Raw genomic sequence first — 18,883 nt, forward strand, 5'->3', positions numbered from 1 at the left:
AAACCAACCTGTATAGGACTCATCATCATTACATAACATGGTCTCATTACAATATGTTCAAATAGTGTCATTTCGCTAAACATTGTAGTTATATTTCAGCCAAACTGACAAATTAGTTATTTGTAATTAACAGTGACCTATGACTTATATTTCACTATAGTGACATAAAATAGTGTCATTTCACTATGGACATACGTTTTATATTTTGTAATAGTGACTGTGCATCACATCTCATTATTGTACAACATTCCAAAACATGCAAACCAGGAAGATCCAGATGGTTAGTCTCCATTCTAATCAGACCAGAGCTGCTCCAGTGTGCCGTCTCTCCCCTTTCCCCATCCACAAGCCACATCGATTCTCCTACAGCATAAGTCAATTGAGCTACATGATCATGTAAGCATTGTATAAATACCTGATTAAAAGGAATCGCCTCACCCTAATCCCTAATTGATTTGAATACCCAGCCCAGCTTCAGTAGGCCTCCAGAGAGAGCACTGGGCTGATAGAATAGAATGCTAAGGCAGCTGGAATGTCTCTCTGAGGTTCCGCTCTGGAATGCACAATCAGAGGCTCTTATTGTCTCGGTTTATAGACCCATTCTAATCTACAATTCTGCACATACTCTTTTAACTCATCATCCATCATAGTCAATTATGGATTTTAACAGTCATGTTTTCATATACAGGCCTATGTATTCATATTCAAGTCATTCTCTTACGATATTCTGTTTATCTATATATATATATTTCTGTGTTAGTACCACCATGCAGTTGTGGATATTTAAAGTTTCTATATTCGTTGAGAGTAGGAGTGCTAATCTAGGATCATGTAATATCAATATTATGATCTTAAAAGGCAAAAGTAAACTGATCCTACATCAGCACTTCTACTCTGAGACACTTTATAAATACAGGCCCTGGTCTCGTGTTTTACATGATGCTATTTCCCCATCTACAGGAGTGTTCTTCCAGTCCGTGTCTGAATGGTGGCTCCTGTGTGGACTTGGTTGATAAATATGCGTGTTTCTGTCTGGATGGATACACTGGGAAGAACTGTGACATTGACATAGACATCTGTCTAGAAACCCCCATCAATGTCACCCTGTGTTTAAATGGAGGGACTTGTCTCGATGGCCAAGGCTCCAATTTCACCTGCAGGTCAGTGAATCTATTCATCATGTAGTCATGTGTATATATAATACATAAATATCAATATATGCATACCTGTATATAATATGTACATGTACAAACTTGGATTATTTTATATATATTTTTCAAATAATACAATATATTACAGTATTATAGCACCTCAAACATTTACCTGTTTGGATACACATATCTTTGCTCCAAGGACTCATTTTAATAACAAATTACAGAGCCTGATACCTGTCGGCTGTAAGTGAAGTAATACAACATTATCCAGTGTTATGATATGCATGTTTTGACACAGTCTCTGTATTATGAGTTGAATTAAACCACCGCCTCCAATCAGACTAAAGTCACGCTGCCCCCTCATCTCTCAGATTGACATGCATCTGATTGGTTTAATATCAGGTTGCCACAGCAACAGAACCATGTCATGTCATTTCCTATTAACACGCTCTCCCTCCCCTGTGTGATGTATGAAGTCTAGCTCAATCAGTGGAGTCTGGTCTCACTTTAAATCAGAGAACTGTTCATAGTAATGACTGGACTGGAATTAATGAAACACTACTAAACACATCGAACACAATGGTTTCCATGTGTTTGTTACCGTTCCATTGATTCCAGTCCAGCCATTGGTATGAGCCGTCCTCCCTCCCTTCACATTGTGAATATAGCCAGACACTGCACTGCAGTAATAGGGTGTAGATTTGCCACAGCGTGGGTCCCCTCGACGTCTTGCTGTTAATTACATTGTCTTAGCTGTAGCACATATGCTCAGGTTCAGGGCCATAAGTCACTGTGGTCTAGTGTAAAGACAGAGGGCCGCATCCCAAACAGTACCCTAGTCCCTACATCTTCTGACCAGAGCCCTATGAGTCCTGTAGTGCACTGTAAAGGGAACAGCCATTTGGGACACAGACAGAGAAGGGCTGCCTGCCTGCTGTAGTAATGTTTAGTCTGTTATCAACAGTTGGAGGACAGTTGGGTGTCATGCTGCAGCATCTGGCTCTGTATACTCAATTATAATTCAGTGTTTATTTTTTGTGAAACGAATGCTGAAGTTGTATGCATATGCTTTAATGTCCGTATGCTAGGTTTTCTTTTTGGTTAACAAATGCTGCATTGTTATGGGTATGCAGTATATGCCATATGTTGAAGTGAATTTGAAGAAGGCGTGTTTTATTGTCTCCATTTCCTTGGTGACAAGTCACATGTCAATCTAATGTCTCTTTAACACGAAATGACACAATGTATTGTAATCCTAAACTGTACGTGAGGGAATAACACTCTTTCTCATTAGATAATGGATACAAGCATGGATGTTATAGGTTGCAACCAGCGACAGACTGCATGCAGTTTAGTCCATTTGGTATATAGAGATCCATCCAATATTATGCGTGGTGTCAGGATTGCAACAGATTGGATGGTTGAATGTGATGTCTGGATTTGATGGCAATTCAACCAGCCTCGGGGACAAGCAGCATGGAGACAGTTTAAATTGCAGTTCCATTTCCTAGCTTGGTAACGGCTGGATGTTGGTTCTGTTTCAAACGGCACCCTATTCCCTTTATAGTGCACTATATTTGACCAAAACCCTATGGGGCTCAGGTAGGTAATAGGGTGCCATTTGGGACGCAGATAGTGTCTCCTTGAAGTAAGACATCCGTTGTCAATCTGCTGGTGTCTCCAGAGATCTGAGGAGTCCTGTACGAATGCATTTCAGACACATTATTACAATACCCATGGACATGAATAGGACTTGGATGGTGAGAATGCATTCTAGAGATTGTTACTTTATGTTGTGTGTAGTAAAACTGCTTTTCCCCCCAAACTATCACTGTCAATACTGCAGAGTAGTCTAGACCAGTTATATGCTACTTATATGCCACTGCTATACTTAATATGGTAACACTTTACTTTACACCCCAACTTGTCATAACCTGTTATAATATGGTCATAACACTGTCATGACACATATTTAGACCTGTGTGACATATTGCGTTATTTTATGGCTGGTTATGACACCTACATAAGAGTGTTAAAAACCACAAAGCAAAACATTCCATTACACCATAGCCTACTTGTCAAAGGTATGTTTATGTTATATATTTTATTTTTAATTGACCATATTAAAGTATCATTGTAATTGTGCAAACATTGATGTCAGACATGCACCTACCTCAATGCTCTGTTACTGAAGACTGGGATGAATGCAGGAGCAGATTTCAGGAGCAGGACAAGACATCCTCTTTTAGACAGATGACTGACATAAGGGCATGTACATGACAGGCCTATCTGGTTTATATGATTATGATGGTCATAATGCTTCTTGACAGTGTCATATAGTCTGTTTTCTTAGTCCAAGTAAAGTGACACAGGATGTTCATAATGCTACATGACAGGGAAATAAAGTGTATTTTCTACAAATTATTTCAAATATGATGCAGCATCTGGCTCTGTATACTTCTTGTTTTTAGCTGATAGGAGTGGAAGCCGGTGGGTTCGTCTGCTGCAAAAGCCCATCAGTGACAAAGACTGAGGAGCTGTGCATTCTGAGATGTCTTTCTGCACACCACTGTTGAACTGTGCCTTTATCTGCCTGTATGTGGCCCGCCTATTAGCTTGCACCATTCTTGCTATTCTCCTTTGACCTCTCATCAACAAGCAGTTTTTTTTTGCCCACAGGCCTGCCGCTGACTGGATGGTTTTTGTTTGTCACACCATTCTCAGTAAACCATAGACACTGTCGCACATGAAAAGCCAAGGCGGCCGGCCGTTTCTGACATACTAGAACTGGTATGCCTGGCATCGACGATCATACCAAGCTCAAAGTCGCTTAGGTCACTCGTTTTTCCCATTCTAATGATCACTCGAACAGAAACTGGATGTCTCGATGCCTGTCTGACTGTTTTATATAGCAAACCATGGCCACGTGACTCACTGTCTGTAGGAGCGAACCATTTTGGTGAATGGGTGGTGTACCTAATAAACTGTTAATATTGTCTTCCTAGTAATTGTTCATTATTAATCATTCCGTGATGATAAGTAATGGTAAAAAGATATCAACAACAACGTGTCCATTCTGTTTCTTCTACTGAAGACTGTAGTACTGTTTTGATGTTATTTTCGAAAAAGATACACAACTTTCTTATTGTAAAACAAATATTGAATCTTTATTTTACATTGGTTAAAAAAAAGTATAAAAAGTAAATGTATATGTGTTCTCTATATGTGATTAGTAAACATAAAGAAAAATCATTGAAAGAGTAGGTGTGTCCAAACTTTTGACTGGTACTGTATGTTATATGTGTTATTTACAGTACCAGTCAAATGTTTGCACAAACCTACTCATTCAAGGATTTTCATTTATTGTTGAATAATAGTGAATACATCAAAACTATGAAATAACACATATGGAATCATGTAGTAACCAAAAAAGTGTTAAACAAATCAAAATATATTTTAGATTTTAGATTCTTCAAAGTAGCCACACTTTGCCTTGATAACAGCTTTGCACACTCTTGGCATTCTCTCAACCAGCTTCACCTGGAATGCTTTTCCAACAGTCTTAAAGGAGTTCCCACATATGCTGAACACTTGTTAGCTGCTTTTCCTTCACTCTGCGGTCCAACTCATCCCAAACCATCTACATTTTTTGAGGTTGGGTGATTGTGGAGGCCAGGTCGTCTGATGCAGCACTCCATCACTCTCTTTCTTGATCAAATAGCCCTGTATGTTATATGTGTTATATGAGAGCATCCTGACCGGTTGCATCACCGCCTGGTATGGCAACTGCTCAGCATCTGAACGTAAGGCGCTACAGAGGGTAGTGCGAACGGCCCAGTACATCACTGGGGCCAAGCTTCCTGCCATCCAGGACCTATATAATAGGCGGTGTCAGAGGAAAGCCCATAAAATTGTCAGAGACTCCAGTCACCCAAGTTATAGACTGTTTTCTCTGCTACCGCACGGCAAGCGGTACCGGAGCGCCAAGTCTAAGACCAAAAGGCTCCTCAACAGCTTCTACCCCCCAAGCCATTAGACTGCTGAACAATTAATAAAACCGCCACTGGACAATTGACATTGACCCCCCCCTTGTACATTGCTGCTACTCACTGTTTGTTTGTTACCTATGCATAGTTACTTCGCCCCCACCTACATGTACAGATTACTTCAACGAGCCTGTACCCCTGCACACTGACTCGGTACCGGTGCCCGTTGTATATAGCCTCATTATTTTTATTGTGTTTTTATTTTAGTCCAGTTGGTAAATATTTTCTTCTTCTTGATCTGGTTAAGGGCTTGTAAGTAAGCATTTCACGGTAAAGTCTACACTTGTTGTATTTGGCGCATGTGACAAGTAAAGTTTGATTTGATATGTTAAATGACATCTATGCAATATCCTTGTCTTCTCCCAGTTGTCCAGCAGGTTTCATAGGTGACTTCTGTGAGATGGACATTAATGAATGCTGTTCAGATCCATGTCTCCACGGGGCAATCTGCCGAGACCTGCTTAACGGATACCTCTGCCACTGCAGGGCAGGTGAGTACATTAACTAAGATTGGTAACAGTTATAATGCATTACAAGGTGGTTATAATGAAGCAATAAGGCCCAAGGGGTGTGGTATATGGCCAATATACCACGGCTAAGGGCTGTTCTTAAGCGTGACGCAACGTGGAGTGCCTGGATACAGCCCTTAGCCGCGGTACAGTATATTGGCCATATATCACAACGTGGAGTGCCTGGATACAGCCCTTAGCCGCGGTACAGTATATTGGCCATATATCACAACGTGGAGTGCCTGGATACAGCCCTTAGCCGCGGTACAGTATATTGGCCATATATCACAACGTGGAGTGTCTGGATACAGCCCTTAGCCGCGGTACAGTATATTGGCCATATACTGTACTGTACCACAAACCCCCATGTGCCTTGTTGCTATTATAAACTGGTTACCAACATAAACAAGTAAGTTTGTTTCATACCCATGGCATATTGTCTGATATACCACAACATTCAGCCAATCAGCATTCAGAGCTCTAACTACCCAGTTTATAATGCATTCTATGACCTGGTTCATGGCTACCTCTGCCACTTCAGGGCAGGTAAGTCACTATACAACAACTAAGATCGGGGGTGCAACTCAATAGTAGGAAGGTGTTCCTAAAGTTTTGTACACTCAGTGTATATATTAATGTTATATGAAATATATACCTGGTTAACGCTACCGCTCTAACTGCAGGGTAGGTAAGTTACTGGAATGTAGATTGGTTACAATAAGTCACTGGACATGGACACAGATTGGCTTTATCGCTATTCTAGCAGGCCTATGTGTTGCAGAATACTGATGTTGTACAATGATGATTGACATTATCAATCATTTTTTATGATTCAAAGCAAATCAATCTGTTTTTCATCTCACAGTAAATTCAGATAACAGGCCTAGATCTCTTGCAAAACATGCTGCAATAGATTATAAATCATTTTCTTCCCACTTTAATTATTTATGGTGAAGAGATAACACAGCATCTCTTCAGGTGTGGGTGGATCAATACTTGTATCTTGCTTACAGCTAAAGCATTAATTTGAAATTTTTACACTTTAGTCATTTAGCAGACAGATCTGTGTCTGCACCATGTGCTCTCACTACTGGTGTCCACCAGGGCTCAGATCTGCCGCTTGACAGTACCACAGCTTACAGTGTAGTGGGCAGTAACACAGTTGAAGTCAGAAGTTTACATACACCTTAGCCAAATACATTTAAACTCAGTTTTTCACAATTCCTGACATTTAATCCTAGTAAAAATTCCCTGTCTTAGGTCAGTTAGGATCACCACTTTATTTTAAGAATGTGAAATGTCAGAATAATACTAGAGAGAATGATTTATTTCAGCTTTAATTACTTTCATCACATTCCCATTGGGTCAGAAGTTTACATAAATTCAATTAGTGTTTGGTAGCATTGCCTTTAAATTGTTTAGCTTGGGTCAAACGTTTCAGGTAGCCATCCACAAACTTCCTACAATAAGTTGGGTGAATTTTGGCCCATTCCTCCTGACAGAGCTGGTGTAACTGAGTCAGTCAGGTTCGTAAGCTTCCTTAATCGCACACACTTTTTAAGTTCTGCCCACACATTTTCTATAGGATTGAGGTCAGGGCTTTGTGATGGCCACTCCAATACCTTGACTTTGTTGTCCTTAAGCCATTTTGCCACAACTTTGAAAGTATGCTTGGGGTCATTATCCATTGTCCATTTGCGATCAAGCTTAATCTTCTTGACTGATGTCTTGAGATGTTGCTTCAATATATCCACATAATTTTCCTGCCTCATGATGCCATCTATTTTGTGAAGTGCACCAGTCCCTCCTGCAGCAAAGCACCCCCACAACATGATGCTGCCACCCCGTGCTTCACAGTTGGGATGGTGTTCTTCGGCTTGCAAGCCTCCCCTTTTTCCTCCAAACATAACAATGATCATTATGGCCAAACAGTTCTGTTTTTGTTTCATCAGATCAGAGGACATTTCTCCAAAAAAGTACGATCTTTGTCCCCATGTGCAGTTGCAAACCGTAGTATGGCTTTTTTATGGCGGTTTTGGAGCAGTGGCTTCTTCCTTGCTGAGCGGCCTTTCAGGTTATGTCGATATAGGACTCGTTTTACTGTGGATATAGATACTTTTGTGCCTGTTTCCTCTAGCATCTTCACAAGGTCCTTTGCTGTTGTTCTGGGATTGATTTGCACTTTTCACACCAAAGTACGTTCATCTCTAGGAGACAGAACGCTTCTCCTTCCTGAGCGGTATGACGGCTGCGTGGTCCCATGGTGTTTATACTTGCGTACTATTGTTTGTACAGATGAACGTGGTACCTTCAAGTGTTTGGAAATTGCTCCCAAGGATGAACCAGTTCTACTTTTTTTTCTGAGTTCTTGGCTGATTTATTTTGATTTTCCCATGATGTCAAGCAAAGAGGCACTGAGTTTGAAGGTAGGCCTTGAAATACATCCACAGGTACACTTCCAATTGACTCAAATGATGTCAATTAGCCTATCAGAAGCTTCTAAAGCCATGACATCATTTTCTGGAATTTTCCAAGCTGTTTAAAGGCACAGACAACTTAGTGAATGTAAACTTCTGACCCACTGGTATTGCAGTACAGTGAATTATAAGTGAAATAATCTGTCTGTAAACAATTGTTGGAAAAATTACTTGTGTCATGCACAAAGTAGATGTCCTAACTGACTTGCCAAAACTGTAGTTTGTTAACAAAAATTTGTGGAGTGGTTGAAAAATGAGTTTTAATGACTCCAACCTAAGTGTATGTAAACTTCCGACTTCAACTGTATGTGTATATACAGTGTACATGATATTATAAATACCTCATTTAATTTGTAATTAGATTAAGCAATTAGCCTATTCAAATGTTTATCTGACTCCAAAAGATAATTAAAATATACACGTAAGCATTAGGCAATGAGTTGATGTAGACGAGCAAGAATGGATTCACATACAAGGCATTACATTTAAGAAACAAGCATTATAAAGCATTATTCCAAGCCTATAGACACTAAGGTTAACTTACAGGACAAAGCATGAACAAAGAGATGCTTATTAGACCAGAGGCCTAGAAGCCTAAGAAATGAGAATTGATCATTCAACCTTCCTCCATGGACAGGATACAGGATAAGAGACAGAAAGAACAAATGCATTTAATTCCATTTATAACATATGAAGGTGCAACCCTTCCAACCCAAAACCAACTACTTTTGACCAATCAAACGATACTAAGTTTACAGTGTAACCTGACCTCCAAGGCCCAATCTCCACAGGGTGTCAAAGCATCTTGTGTGGGGGATGAGACCAATGTAAATAAGACAGAATTCCTGAGAGGATCATACAACCTTTTTGCATAGAGTAATTGAGTTCCCCCTGTACAGATAGTTACCACAGAGGTCATACATCCATATAGATAGCATCAGAGTTATCTTCAGTGAACAGTTACCACAGAGATCATACATCCATATAGATAGCATCAGAGTTATCCTCAGTGAACAGTTACCACAGAGATCATACATCCATATAGATAGCATCAGAGTTATCCTCAGTGAACAAGTTTCAGATACATGACCAGACATTAATAATATAGTATTATTCTGTAGCATTCGATAGTCCTCTGAATATTGTAACAGAGAGAAACATTTTGGCCCCTCAGAGGGGGAAGGGTTGACTAGTCATTTGCCATTGTCCTCTGTCGTCCGACTCCAGGTGTCAGAGAGCACATAAATTAGGGCCGAGCCTACAACAGCTGCCGCTGAAAAAACACAGAAGTACTACATTTTACATTTACATTTTAGTCATTTAGCAGACGCTCTTATCCAGAGCGACTTACAGTAGTGAATACATACATTTCATAATTTTTTTTCCGCGTACTGGTCCCCCGTGGGAATAATACTAATTGCGTAGCAGAGGTGAAAGACACACCTCCCAGCACTGATTGCTGATTGCCTGGCAGAGGTGAAGAAAACATCCCCTACAATACACCACTCCCACAGATTAGCAAGACTGTTACACAAATAGGCCTGAAACTAATCCACAAGTCCACAATGACAGTCACAAGTACTGAGCAGTCAGACAGTTCAAACAGCAATGATTAAGTAGAGTAATATGTCAAATACAACACTTAAATGCAATTGCCCTACAAGACAATACCAGCATCTACTTATTGGATTTAACAAAAATTCTTTCTGCTCTTGTAGGAGCTGATGTCCTTCTAAACACCTAGCCTATAGCCTCATCAAAACACCTACCCTATAGCCTCATCAAAACACCTAGCTTATAGCCTCCTCAAAACACCTAGCCTATAGCCTCATCAAAACACCTAGCCTATAGCCTCATCAAAACACCTAGCCTATAGCCTCATCAAAACACCTAGCTTATAGCCTCCTCAAAACACCTAGCCTATAGCCTCATCAGAACACCTAGCCTATAGCCTCATCAAAACACCTAGCCTATAGCCTCATCAAAACACCTAGCCTATAGCCTCATCAAAACACCTAGCCTATAGCCATCAAAACACCTAGCCTATAGCCTCATCAAAACACCTAGCCTATAGCCTCATCAAAACACCTAGCCTATAGCCTCATCAAAACACCTAGCCTATAGCCTCATCAAAACACCTAGCCTATAGCCTCATTAAAATGTATGTGACACTTATCTCCCTTTCGCTCATGGACCTTTTGTTGTGTGTGTGTGTGTGTGCCCCCCAAAAAGAAGCAAAGCAGCAAATCGAAGGAATCTGATTGATATTCTCTTAAGAGGGTGGTGGATGTGAGTGAAGCTAGGGCTCACCGCACTGCAAGTAACACACACACATCCCACCTCCCTACACACTGCGGTGCTCAGTCTGTGGGCTTTGTTCCTTGGCAGGTTGGACAGGCCTTCACTGTGAGTTGGACATTAATGAGTGCCTTCCGCAACCCTGCAACCAGGGGATGTGCATCCAGAACGAGCCTGGCTACGGCTACACCTGTTTCTGTCGTCCTGGATTTGTGGTGAGGCTTACCCAGCACACTCTTCCCTTATTTCATCCTTCCCTCTATCCTCCTTCATCCCTGTTGCCTCCCCCTCTTTCTCTGTCTCTGTGTGGATCTCTCTCTCCCCCTTCTTTCCTTTGCTCTTCTCCACGTCTGAAATGTTAGCATTTCTTTCAATATGTTCTTCATCTTCTTTCTTCTCCCAGAATGTGATGGTATTATATTTACCGTCCTAGTCATGGCAGGATAAGGCAGAGGCTGAATATTTACCCTCCTAGTCATGAGCAGGATAAGGCAGTTCCATCTGGCACCCTATTCCCTATACAGTGCACTACTTTTGACCCGAGCCCTATGAGCACTAGTCAACAGAAGTGCACTACGCAGGGTGCCAATTGACAATAGGGTGCCATTTGGGCCATGTTCAGAGAGAGGTTATTTAGTTCAGTCTCCACCACTGTAGATGTCATCCGCAGGCGTTTGTGATCATCTCTCCTGCTGCTACACATCATTTACACCCTTATTAAGGTGGCCTGAATCCTAATGTCTTCCTTACCAAGCCCACGTGTGTCTCAAATTGAACCCTATTCCCTGTGTAGTGCCCTACTTTTGTCCATGACCTCACATCATAGATGGAATTATGCTAATGGCTAATCAAATAAAGAAATATTTCTGTTAGATCAGATTATATAGCTATGGTATAATGTCTATATATTTGACTATTTCTATGGTCAACTAATGTTTATCTATATTTCTGTTTCTATAGTCTAATGTCTATCTCTGTTTTACATGTACAGGGGAGGAACTGTGAGCACAATTACGATGACTGCCTGGTCCAGCCGTGTCCGGGAGGATACTCCTGTGTTGATAGTATCAACGAGGTCAGCTGTCAGCCAGCCGAGGGAGACATGTCCTCTGTGCCCTGGGAGCCTTCTATGACACAAACCCCTCGGGGATCCCTGCTCACCACGTCACCAATGTCACCAGTGTCACCGTACAGTGAACAACCAACAGGTATGGAGGTCAATCGTAAAGACCACAGTCATATAACAGTTGGGTCAGTACTTTGTGGTCAGGTCAACCGTAAGATCAGTCGTTAGATCACACAACCATAACCTGGTTATTTTATAACACCAATGACATAACACCAGTGTCACCGTAAAGTGTGAATCCAGTGGAGGCTGAACCACCAACAGGTATGCAGACCAATCATTGAACTACTGTTACAGTTGGTTCAGCACAGCCTGTATGTGATAGTATGTGTTGTTATAGGGATAATGATATAAGGATGTATGTTTCCGTGCTCACAACACCACTGTCACCAGCGTACTGCAAAGGTGATAAATGCAGGGTATTTGTGTTGATAGTGTTACGGAAGCAACTAGATGGCCTATTGTTAACACTGTACTGGCTAAGTCTAGGGCTTAGTAATGGTTCTGTAACCTGATTGGATGTGTGCATTAATGTGACAAGTAAGCATATGCAACCAGGTGTTGAATGTATGTATCCAGGTGACAGCAACCTTACCTTGGTCCAGGGTCAACACTGTTATGGTGTGCATGTACCCAGGTGACAGCAACCTTACCTTGGTCCAGGGTCAACTCTGTTATGGTGTGCATGTACCCAGGGGACAGCAACCTTACCCTGGTCCAGGGTCAACTCTGTTATGGTGTGCATGTACCCAGGGGACAGCAACCTTACCCTGGTCCAGGGTCAACTCTGTTATGGTGTGCATGTACCCAGGGGACAGCAACCTTACCCTGGTCCAGGGTCAACTCTGTTATGGTGTGCATGTACCCAGTTGACAGAAACCTTACCTTGGTCCAGGGGTCAACTCTGTTGTGGTGTGCATGTACCCAGTTGACAGAAACCTCACCCTGGTCCAGGGTCAACTCTGTCATGACCTCTTGATCGGCCATTCCAAGCAGATTAGTTTATTTGTTCAAAAGATGACCAAAATAAACACGTACACAAAAGGAAACAAAAGAGGCATGCCTGAACTAAAGATTCAAAACTCAACCTCGTGGCCTCATGGTCACCAAATAAAACCAGCAGCTTCACCTCTTGCCAGCTGGGACACTGACTGACCCATCACCTGATGACGTGCTTATCAAGGCCTCCTGGCAGAGCACAGCCCTTGACTTGGTTGGTGCTGCCACCTGGGGGATGGAGTGTGGAAGTGTATCCGGGTAGAGTGTGTTGCTAACACTAAACTAACATGCTGTATTTTAATAGTAGGTCAACCATAAATTCGCAGTCCTATAAATACCCGGTTGGATCAGCACAGCTTTGTCCAAAATGGGTTATTTTATTACGCCAATGTCATAACACCAGTTTTATAATGTCATAACACCAGTGTCAATGTCGTAGCACCAGTGTCAAAATGTCATAACACCAGTGTCAAAATGTCATAACACCAGTGTCATAATGTCCTAACACCAGTGTCATAATGTCCTAACACCAGTGTCATAATGTCCTAACACCAGTGTCATAATGTCCTAACACCAGTGTCATAATGTCCTAACACCAGTGTCATAATGTCCTAACACCAGTGTCATAATGTCCTAACACCAGTGTCATAATGTCCTAACACCAGTGTCATAATGTCCTAACACCAGTGTCATAATGTCCTAACACCAGTGTCATAATACCATAACACCAGTGTCATAATACCATAACACCAGTGTCATAATACCATAACACCAGTGTCATAATACCATAACACCAGTGTCATAATACCATAACACCAGTGTCATAATGTCATATCACCAGCACATGTAGCACCCTCAGATTTAATCAAAAAGAAAGAAAGCACAAATTAGCTAATAGACCAACTTGTTCTGCAAATTAATTCATTAAAAATGTAATACTGACAACAGCAAAAAATAATACGCCAAACAAACTCAACTCCATATTACAAGTATGATGATATTAGACAGTAATGCGCTTCCTCACCGAGATAGAATCGAAATAAATAAGTTGTGTTAGAGGTTTGAGAAACTCATGAATATATCTAAACTAGGTCACTATCTAAACAGCCCCAGTGCCCTTGGTGCTGCTGCAAATAGACTCAGAGTCCTTCTGCAGTCTACAGCACTCCTTGGCACCTCCGAATGGAACCTTAGAATACTCAGCTACCGACCAGTTAACCACATAGGTCTACTCAGTTCTATGAAACATTTACCAAATAGAAGAAGAAAAATGGACACTTTTATTTGTCTCGTATACCTCCATGTCATACATTGGAAGCAAGCATGTGAATTTTAAACAGTGAGGAAATAAAACGTTCATATCACACATACACTACAGGACCAAAAGTATGTGGACACCTGCTCGTCGAACATTTCATTCCAAAATCATGGTCATTAATATGAAGTTGGTGCCCCCTTTGCTGTAATAACAGCATCCACTCTTCTGGGAAGGCTTTCCACTAGATGTTGGAACATTGCTGCGTGGACTTGCTTCCGTTCAGCCACGAGCATTAGTGAGGTCGGGCACTGATGTTGGGCGATTAGGCCTGGCTCACAGTCGGCATTCCAATAAATCTCAATGGTGTTCGATGGGGTTAAGGTCAGGGCTCTGTGCAGACCAGTCAAGTTCTTCCACAACTATCTTGACAAACCATTTCTGTATGTACCTCGCTTTGTGCACGAGGGCATTGTCAAGCTGAAACAGAAAAGGGCCTTCCCCAAATTGTTGCCTCAAAGTTGGAAGCACAGAATCGTCTAGAATGTCATTGTATGCTGTCGCGTTAAGATTTCCCTTCACTGGAACTAAGGGGCCTAGACCGAACCATGAAAAACAGGCCCAGACCATTATTCCTCCTCCACCAGACTGTACATTTGGCACTATGCATTCGGGCAGGTAGCATTCTCCTGCAATCCGCCAAACACAGATTCATTCCGTCGGACTGCCAGATGGTAAGCGTGAATCATCACTCCAGAGAACGTGTTTCCACTGCTCCAGAGTCCAATGGTGGCGAGCTATACACCACTCCAGGCTACGCTTGGCATTGCACATGGTGATCTTAGGCTTGTGAGTGGCTGCTCGGCCATGGAAACCCATTTCATGAAGCTCACAACAAACAGTTCTTGTGCTGACATGCTTCCAGAGGCAGTTTGGAACTCGGTAGTGAGTGTTGCACAAGGACAGACCATTTTTTACCCGCCACGCGCTTCAGTACTTGGCGGTCCCATTCTGTGAGCTTATGTGGCCTACCACTTCGTGGTGAGCCGTTGTTGCTCCTAGACATTTCCACTTCACAAAAAGAGCACTTACAATTGACTGGAGCAGCTATAGCAGGGCAACATTTTGACAAACTGACTTGTTGGAAAGGTGGCATCCAATGATGACCCCACATGGAAAGTCACTGAGCTCTTCAGTAAGGCCATTCTACAGCTAATGTTTGTCTATGGAGATTGCATGGCTGTGTGCACAATTTTATACACCTGTCAGCAACGGGTGTGGCTGAAATAGCCGAATCCACTAATTTGAAGGGGTGTCACATACTTTGTATATATAGTGTATACTCCGTTTTATGTGGATTTGAAACATTGAGGAAAATAATTATAACGTATTCTCTTATCACCATATATGAGACATTGGAAGCAAGGAAAGTTAACAATAGTTTAATCTCCTGCCTGTTCAAGGTCGACTGTACTTTCTGTCCCTGGACAATAGTGTATACAAACCTGATGTACTGTAGCGTTGCAGGATGAGGATCAATGAGGATCCTGTATAGCAAAGACAGAACAGAGTTTTCTAAAGGGACTCTATGGCTGCCTCCCAAATCATACCCTATCCTCTACAAAGTGTACTATATGGACCAATTAGGTGCCTTTTGACTAGTAAAACTTGATGAGAATTCTGTCATAAAGAGCGCAAGTTCAACTTAATAAAAAACACAGAGGAAGATGTCAGCTTGATTTGGAAACGTCATTCACTTGTTCTCATCCTGTACAATGGTTGACCGTAACAGGGTTGACGAGTTCATATTAAATCAGCCATAAATCCCCTTGAAATGGAATCTTGTTGTGTGCAACAGAGAAGGGCAATTGAATTCAAGCTTCACAAAAAATAAAGTAAATTGTTCAAACATACATTTTTTTATTTAACTAGGCAAGTCAATTAAGAACAACTTCTTATTTACAATGATGGCATACCCCAGCAAAACCCCAGCAAAAACAACGCTGGGCCAATTGTGCGCCGCCCTATGGCACTCAGCCAGGAACCAGGTACTGCAGTGATGCCTCTTGCACTGAGATGCAGTGTCTTAGACCACTGCGCCACTCGGGAGCCCATTTCTGGCCTGTCTATCTGTGGGTAACATGGTTGACGTGTTATGATCAACCTACTCAGTTTTCCACCACAAAACACCAGAAAATGGCAAAAAACTGTTGAATCAGCTCACCTGCTTTTATAAAATATATTTAAAAAGGAATATTTTCACTGTATTAAAACAAGAGTTCAGTTCAGGTAACAGGGTTGACCTTAAAATGAATCACTAATAACAATAAATAAATAATCATCTTCAGAAATGACTGTCAAAGCAACAACATAACTAGGACTTTACAATGATGGTGAAACTTGGAGACATATTGGGGTTAAGTGGGTTAAAATCTTCCTAGAAGTCACGAAGGATGCACAGAAAATGCTGAATTTTGTCACTAACAAGTCTTTATTCATATTAAAATCTGATGTATTGAATTCTCCATGTGAACTATATTAAATGGCACTTCATGTAATATAACATGCTTTTAAAATTCAATATTTGTAAACAATTTCTACTTAAAAAGGAACTCATTTCGTGGAACGCCCCATATATGGAATATTGTAAATAACCCGGTTATTATAGGGAGTAGTGCACGATATGTCACCCACCACCTGGATTCGGTCTTATGTAGCAACATTTGAAATGGTGTTTTTTACATTGGATAAAAGTAGAGACTCAGAGCTATAAAATGGTATATCATACACTACATTTGAGGAACAATGGGAAAGTAATTCTGCTTTTAAAGTTGATCAACTTGTAAACTCACTTTTGAGAAAATGGCCTTTGAATATTTTGGTATCTAGTGAAGAGCTCTTCTTTGTCTACACCCATTCAGCATCGTTCACACCCTCTAAAGCTTTAGCCCCACCCATCTCGTTTCACTCTCGGAGCGCACACTTGACGCTCTGGCCAGTGATTGGATAACATGAAAACAGCCTAGCCAGCTCTGCTGGCAACAATTTCATTGGGATGCAGCCAATGGCTTTCTTTATGGTCTCTACAGTATGTGAGATAGATAGTGTTGAACTCAATATAGTGGAAGATGATGGGCACCTTAAAATCCGCACACCACTCTTAGAGGAGAAGGAAAGCTTACAACAGATAAACTTCAATAATGATCGTCACAGCCCAGACCTGTTATCAATGTCTGCCACTTTTAACAGGGATGAAATGACATACTGTAAACTGTGTCCTATGAACTGGTTTACAGTAACAGGGATGTAGCTCAGTTGGTAGAGCATGGTGTTTGCAACGCATGGTGTTTGCAACGCCAGGGTTGTGGGTTCGATTCCCACGGGGGCCAGTATGGAGAAAAAAAATGTATGAAATTAAATGTATGAACTGTATTCACTACTGTAAGTCGCTCTGGATAAGAGCGTCTGCTAAATGACTAAAATGTAAATGTAAAATGTAAATTACATACTGTAAGCTGTGTTCAATGAACCGGTTTACAGTAACAGGGATGAAATGACATACTGTAAGCTGTGTTCTATGAACCGGTTTACAGTAACAGGGATGAAATGACATACTGTAAACTGTGTTCAATGAACCGGTTTACAGTAACAGGATGAAATGACATATTGGAGCTGTGTTCTATGAACTGGTTTACAGTAACAGGGATGAAATGACATACTGTAAGCTGTGTTCTATGAACCGGTTTACAGTAACAGGGATGAAATGACATATTGGAGCTGTGTTCTATGAACTGGTTTACAGTAACAGGGATGAAATGACATACTGTAAGCTGTGTTTCTATGAACCGGTTTACAGTAACAGGGATGAAATGACATATTGGAGCTGTGTTCTATGAACTGGTTTACAGTAACAGGGATGAAATGACTTCTGTAAGCTGTGTTCTATGAACTGTTTAGTAACAGGGATGAAATGACATACTGTAAGCTGTGTTCTATGAACCAATTTACAGTAACAGGGAAAGCTAACCTACTCTGTTTATTGTGCTCTGTTTCTCCATCCATGATTTTGGTCCAAGTTGTCATGACAATGCGCTAGCGGGGAAAAAGCGTTTGTTCGTGTGGCTTGATTGAACCACTTTATGGGGTAAAAGTGTGGTAATTGGTTAAAATTGCGATCCCTATTTTTTCAAGTGCAGTGATTTGACTGTTTTATGTGGTACTCGTGCGGTGATTGGTCAATTTTGCAAAGGCTTTCGTAATATGAAGAGAATTGTTGATTTTGTAAAAAAAAAAATCTAAAATGTGATTACAGAATCGCACACAATCCTGGAGGTACTGATGTAATAGCAGCTGTATAAAACCCTTCAGGCTTCAGTCAAAGAGAGACAGGTGATTCATGGAAACACACTTCCTTGGTTCCTTGGTTGCAGCTCTACCAACTGGCTGGTCCGTGTGGCTCAGTTGGTAGAGCATGGTGCTTGCTAACGCCCAGGGTTGTTAGGGTTCAATCCGTGTTGGACAAGTATGGAAAAAGTATGCAGTCGCTTCTGGATAAGAGAGTCTGCTAAAATGACTTGAATGTAAAATGTTCCTTCGTCTTGGTTATCTATGGGTTGTGTGTTTCCCTGTGTGAGGGACAATCGGATTGCGACCCATATGGAAACAGTATATCATTTTGTATACTTGTTTTATTTTTCCCCTCGGGTTGCTTATTGTTCTGTAAATGGCATCAGGTTGTTCCTGTTCAGGGTTAACTAAATGAGTTTGTGTCTTTAATTAGGTTGTTTGGACAGTTCTCCAATTGGGTATGTTTTTGACCATTTTATATAGTCTGTTGGCTGTTGCGTAACCTTACTGGGCAAGAAGTCAAGGAGTCGTATAAAAGTATCGGCAGTTCATGAATATTCATGAGGTGGGGCCTGGCTGCAACAAACATCCCTGTCTCTATTTGTATCCCAGCAGCTTATGGTCTTCGTGCTTGCGTAACTGGCAAACAGAAACACGCAAAACACACACACA

General features: G+C 41.3%; 1 protein-coding gene across 1 annotated transcript; it reads left to right on the plus strand.

Annotated features, from left to right (window-relative positions):
* Positions 1 to 256: 256 nt before the first annotated feature.
* LOC106577359 (protein eyes shut homolog) lies at positions 257 to 11,692 on the plus strand (the record flags this gene model as incomplete). Its single annotated transcript, XM_045712460.1, has 5 exons — positions 257 to 280; positions 961 to 1,160; positions 5,567 to 5,691; positions 10,575 to 10,699; positions 11,476 to 11,692. Coding segments are annotated over exons 1-5 (691 nt in total), but the record flags the coding sequence as incomplete, so codon positions are not given.
* Between the last annotated feature and the right edge of the window lie 7,191 nt (positions 11,693 to 18,883).

Source organism: Salmo salar, unplaced genomic scaffold (genome assembly GCF_905237065.1).
Source record: "Salmo salar unplaced genomic scaffold, Ssal_v3.1, whole genome shotgun sequence".
NCBI classification, from domain to species: Eukaryota; Metazoa; Chordata; class Actinopteri; order Salmoniformes; family Salmonidae; genus Salmo; species Salmo salar.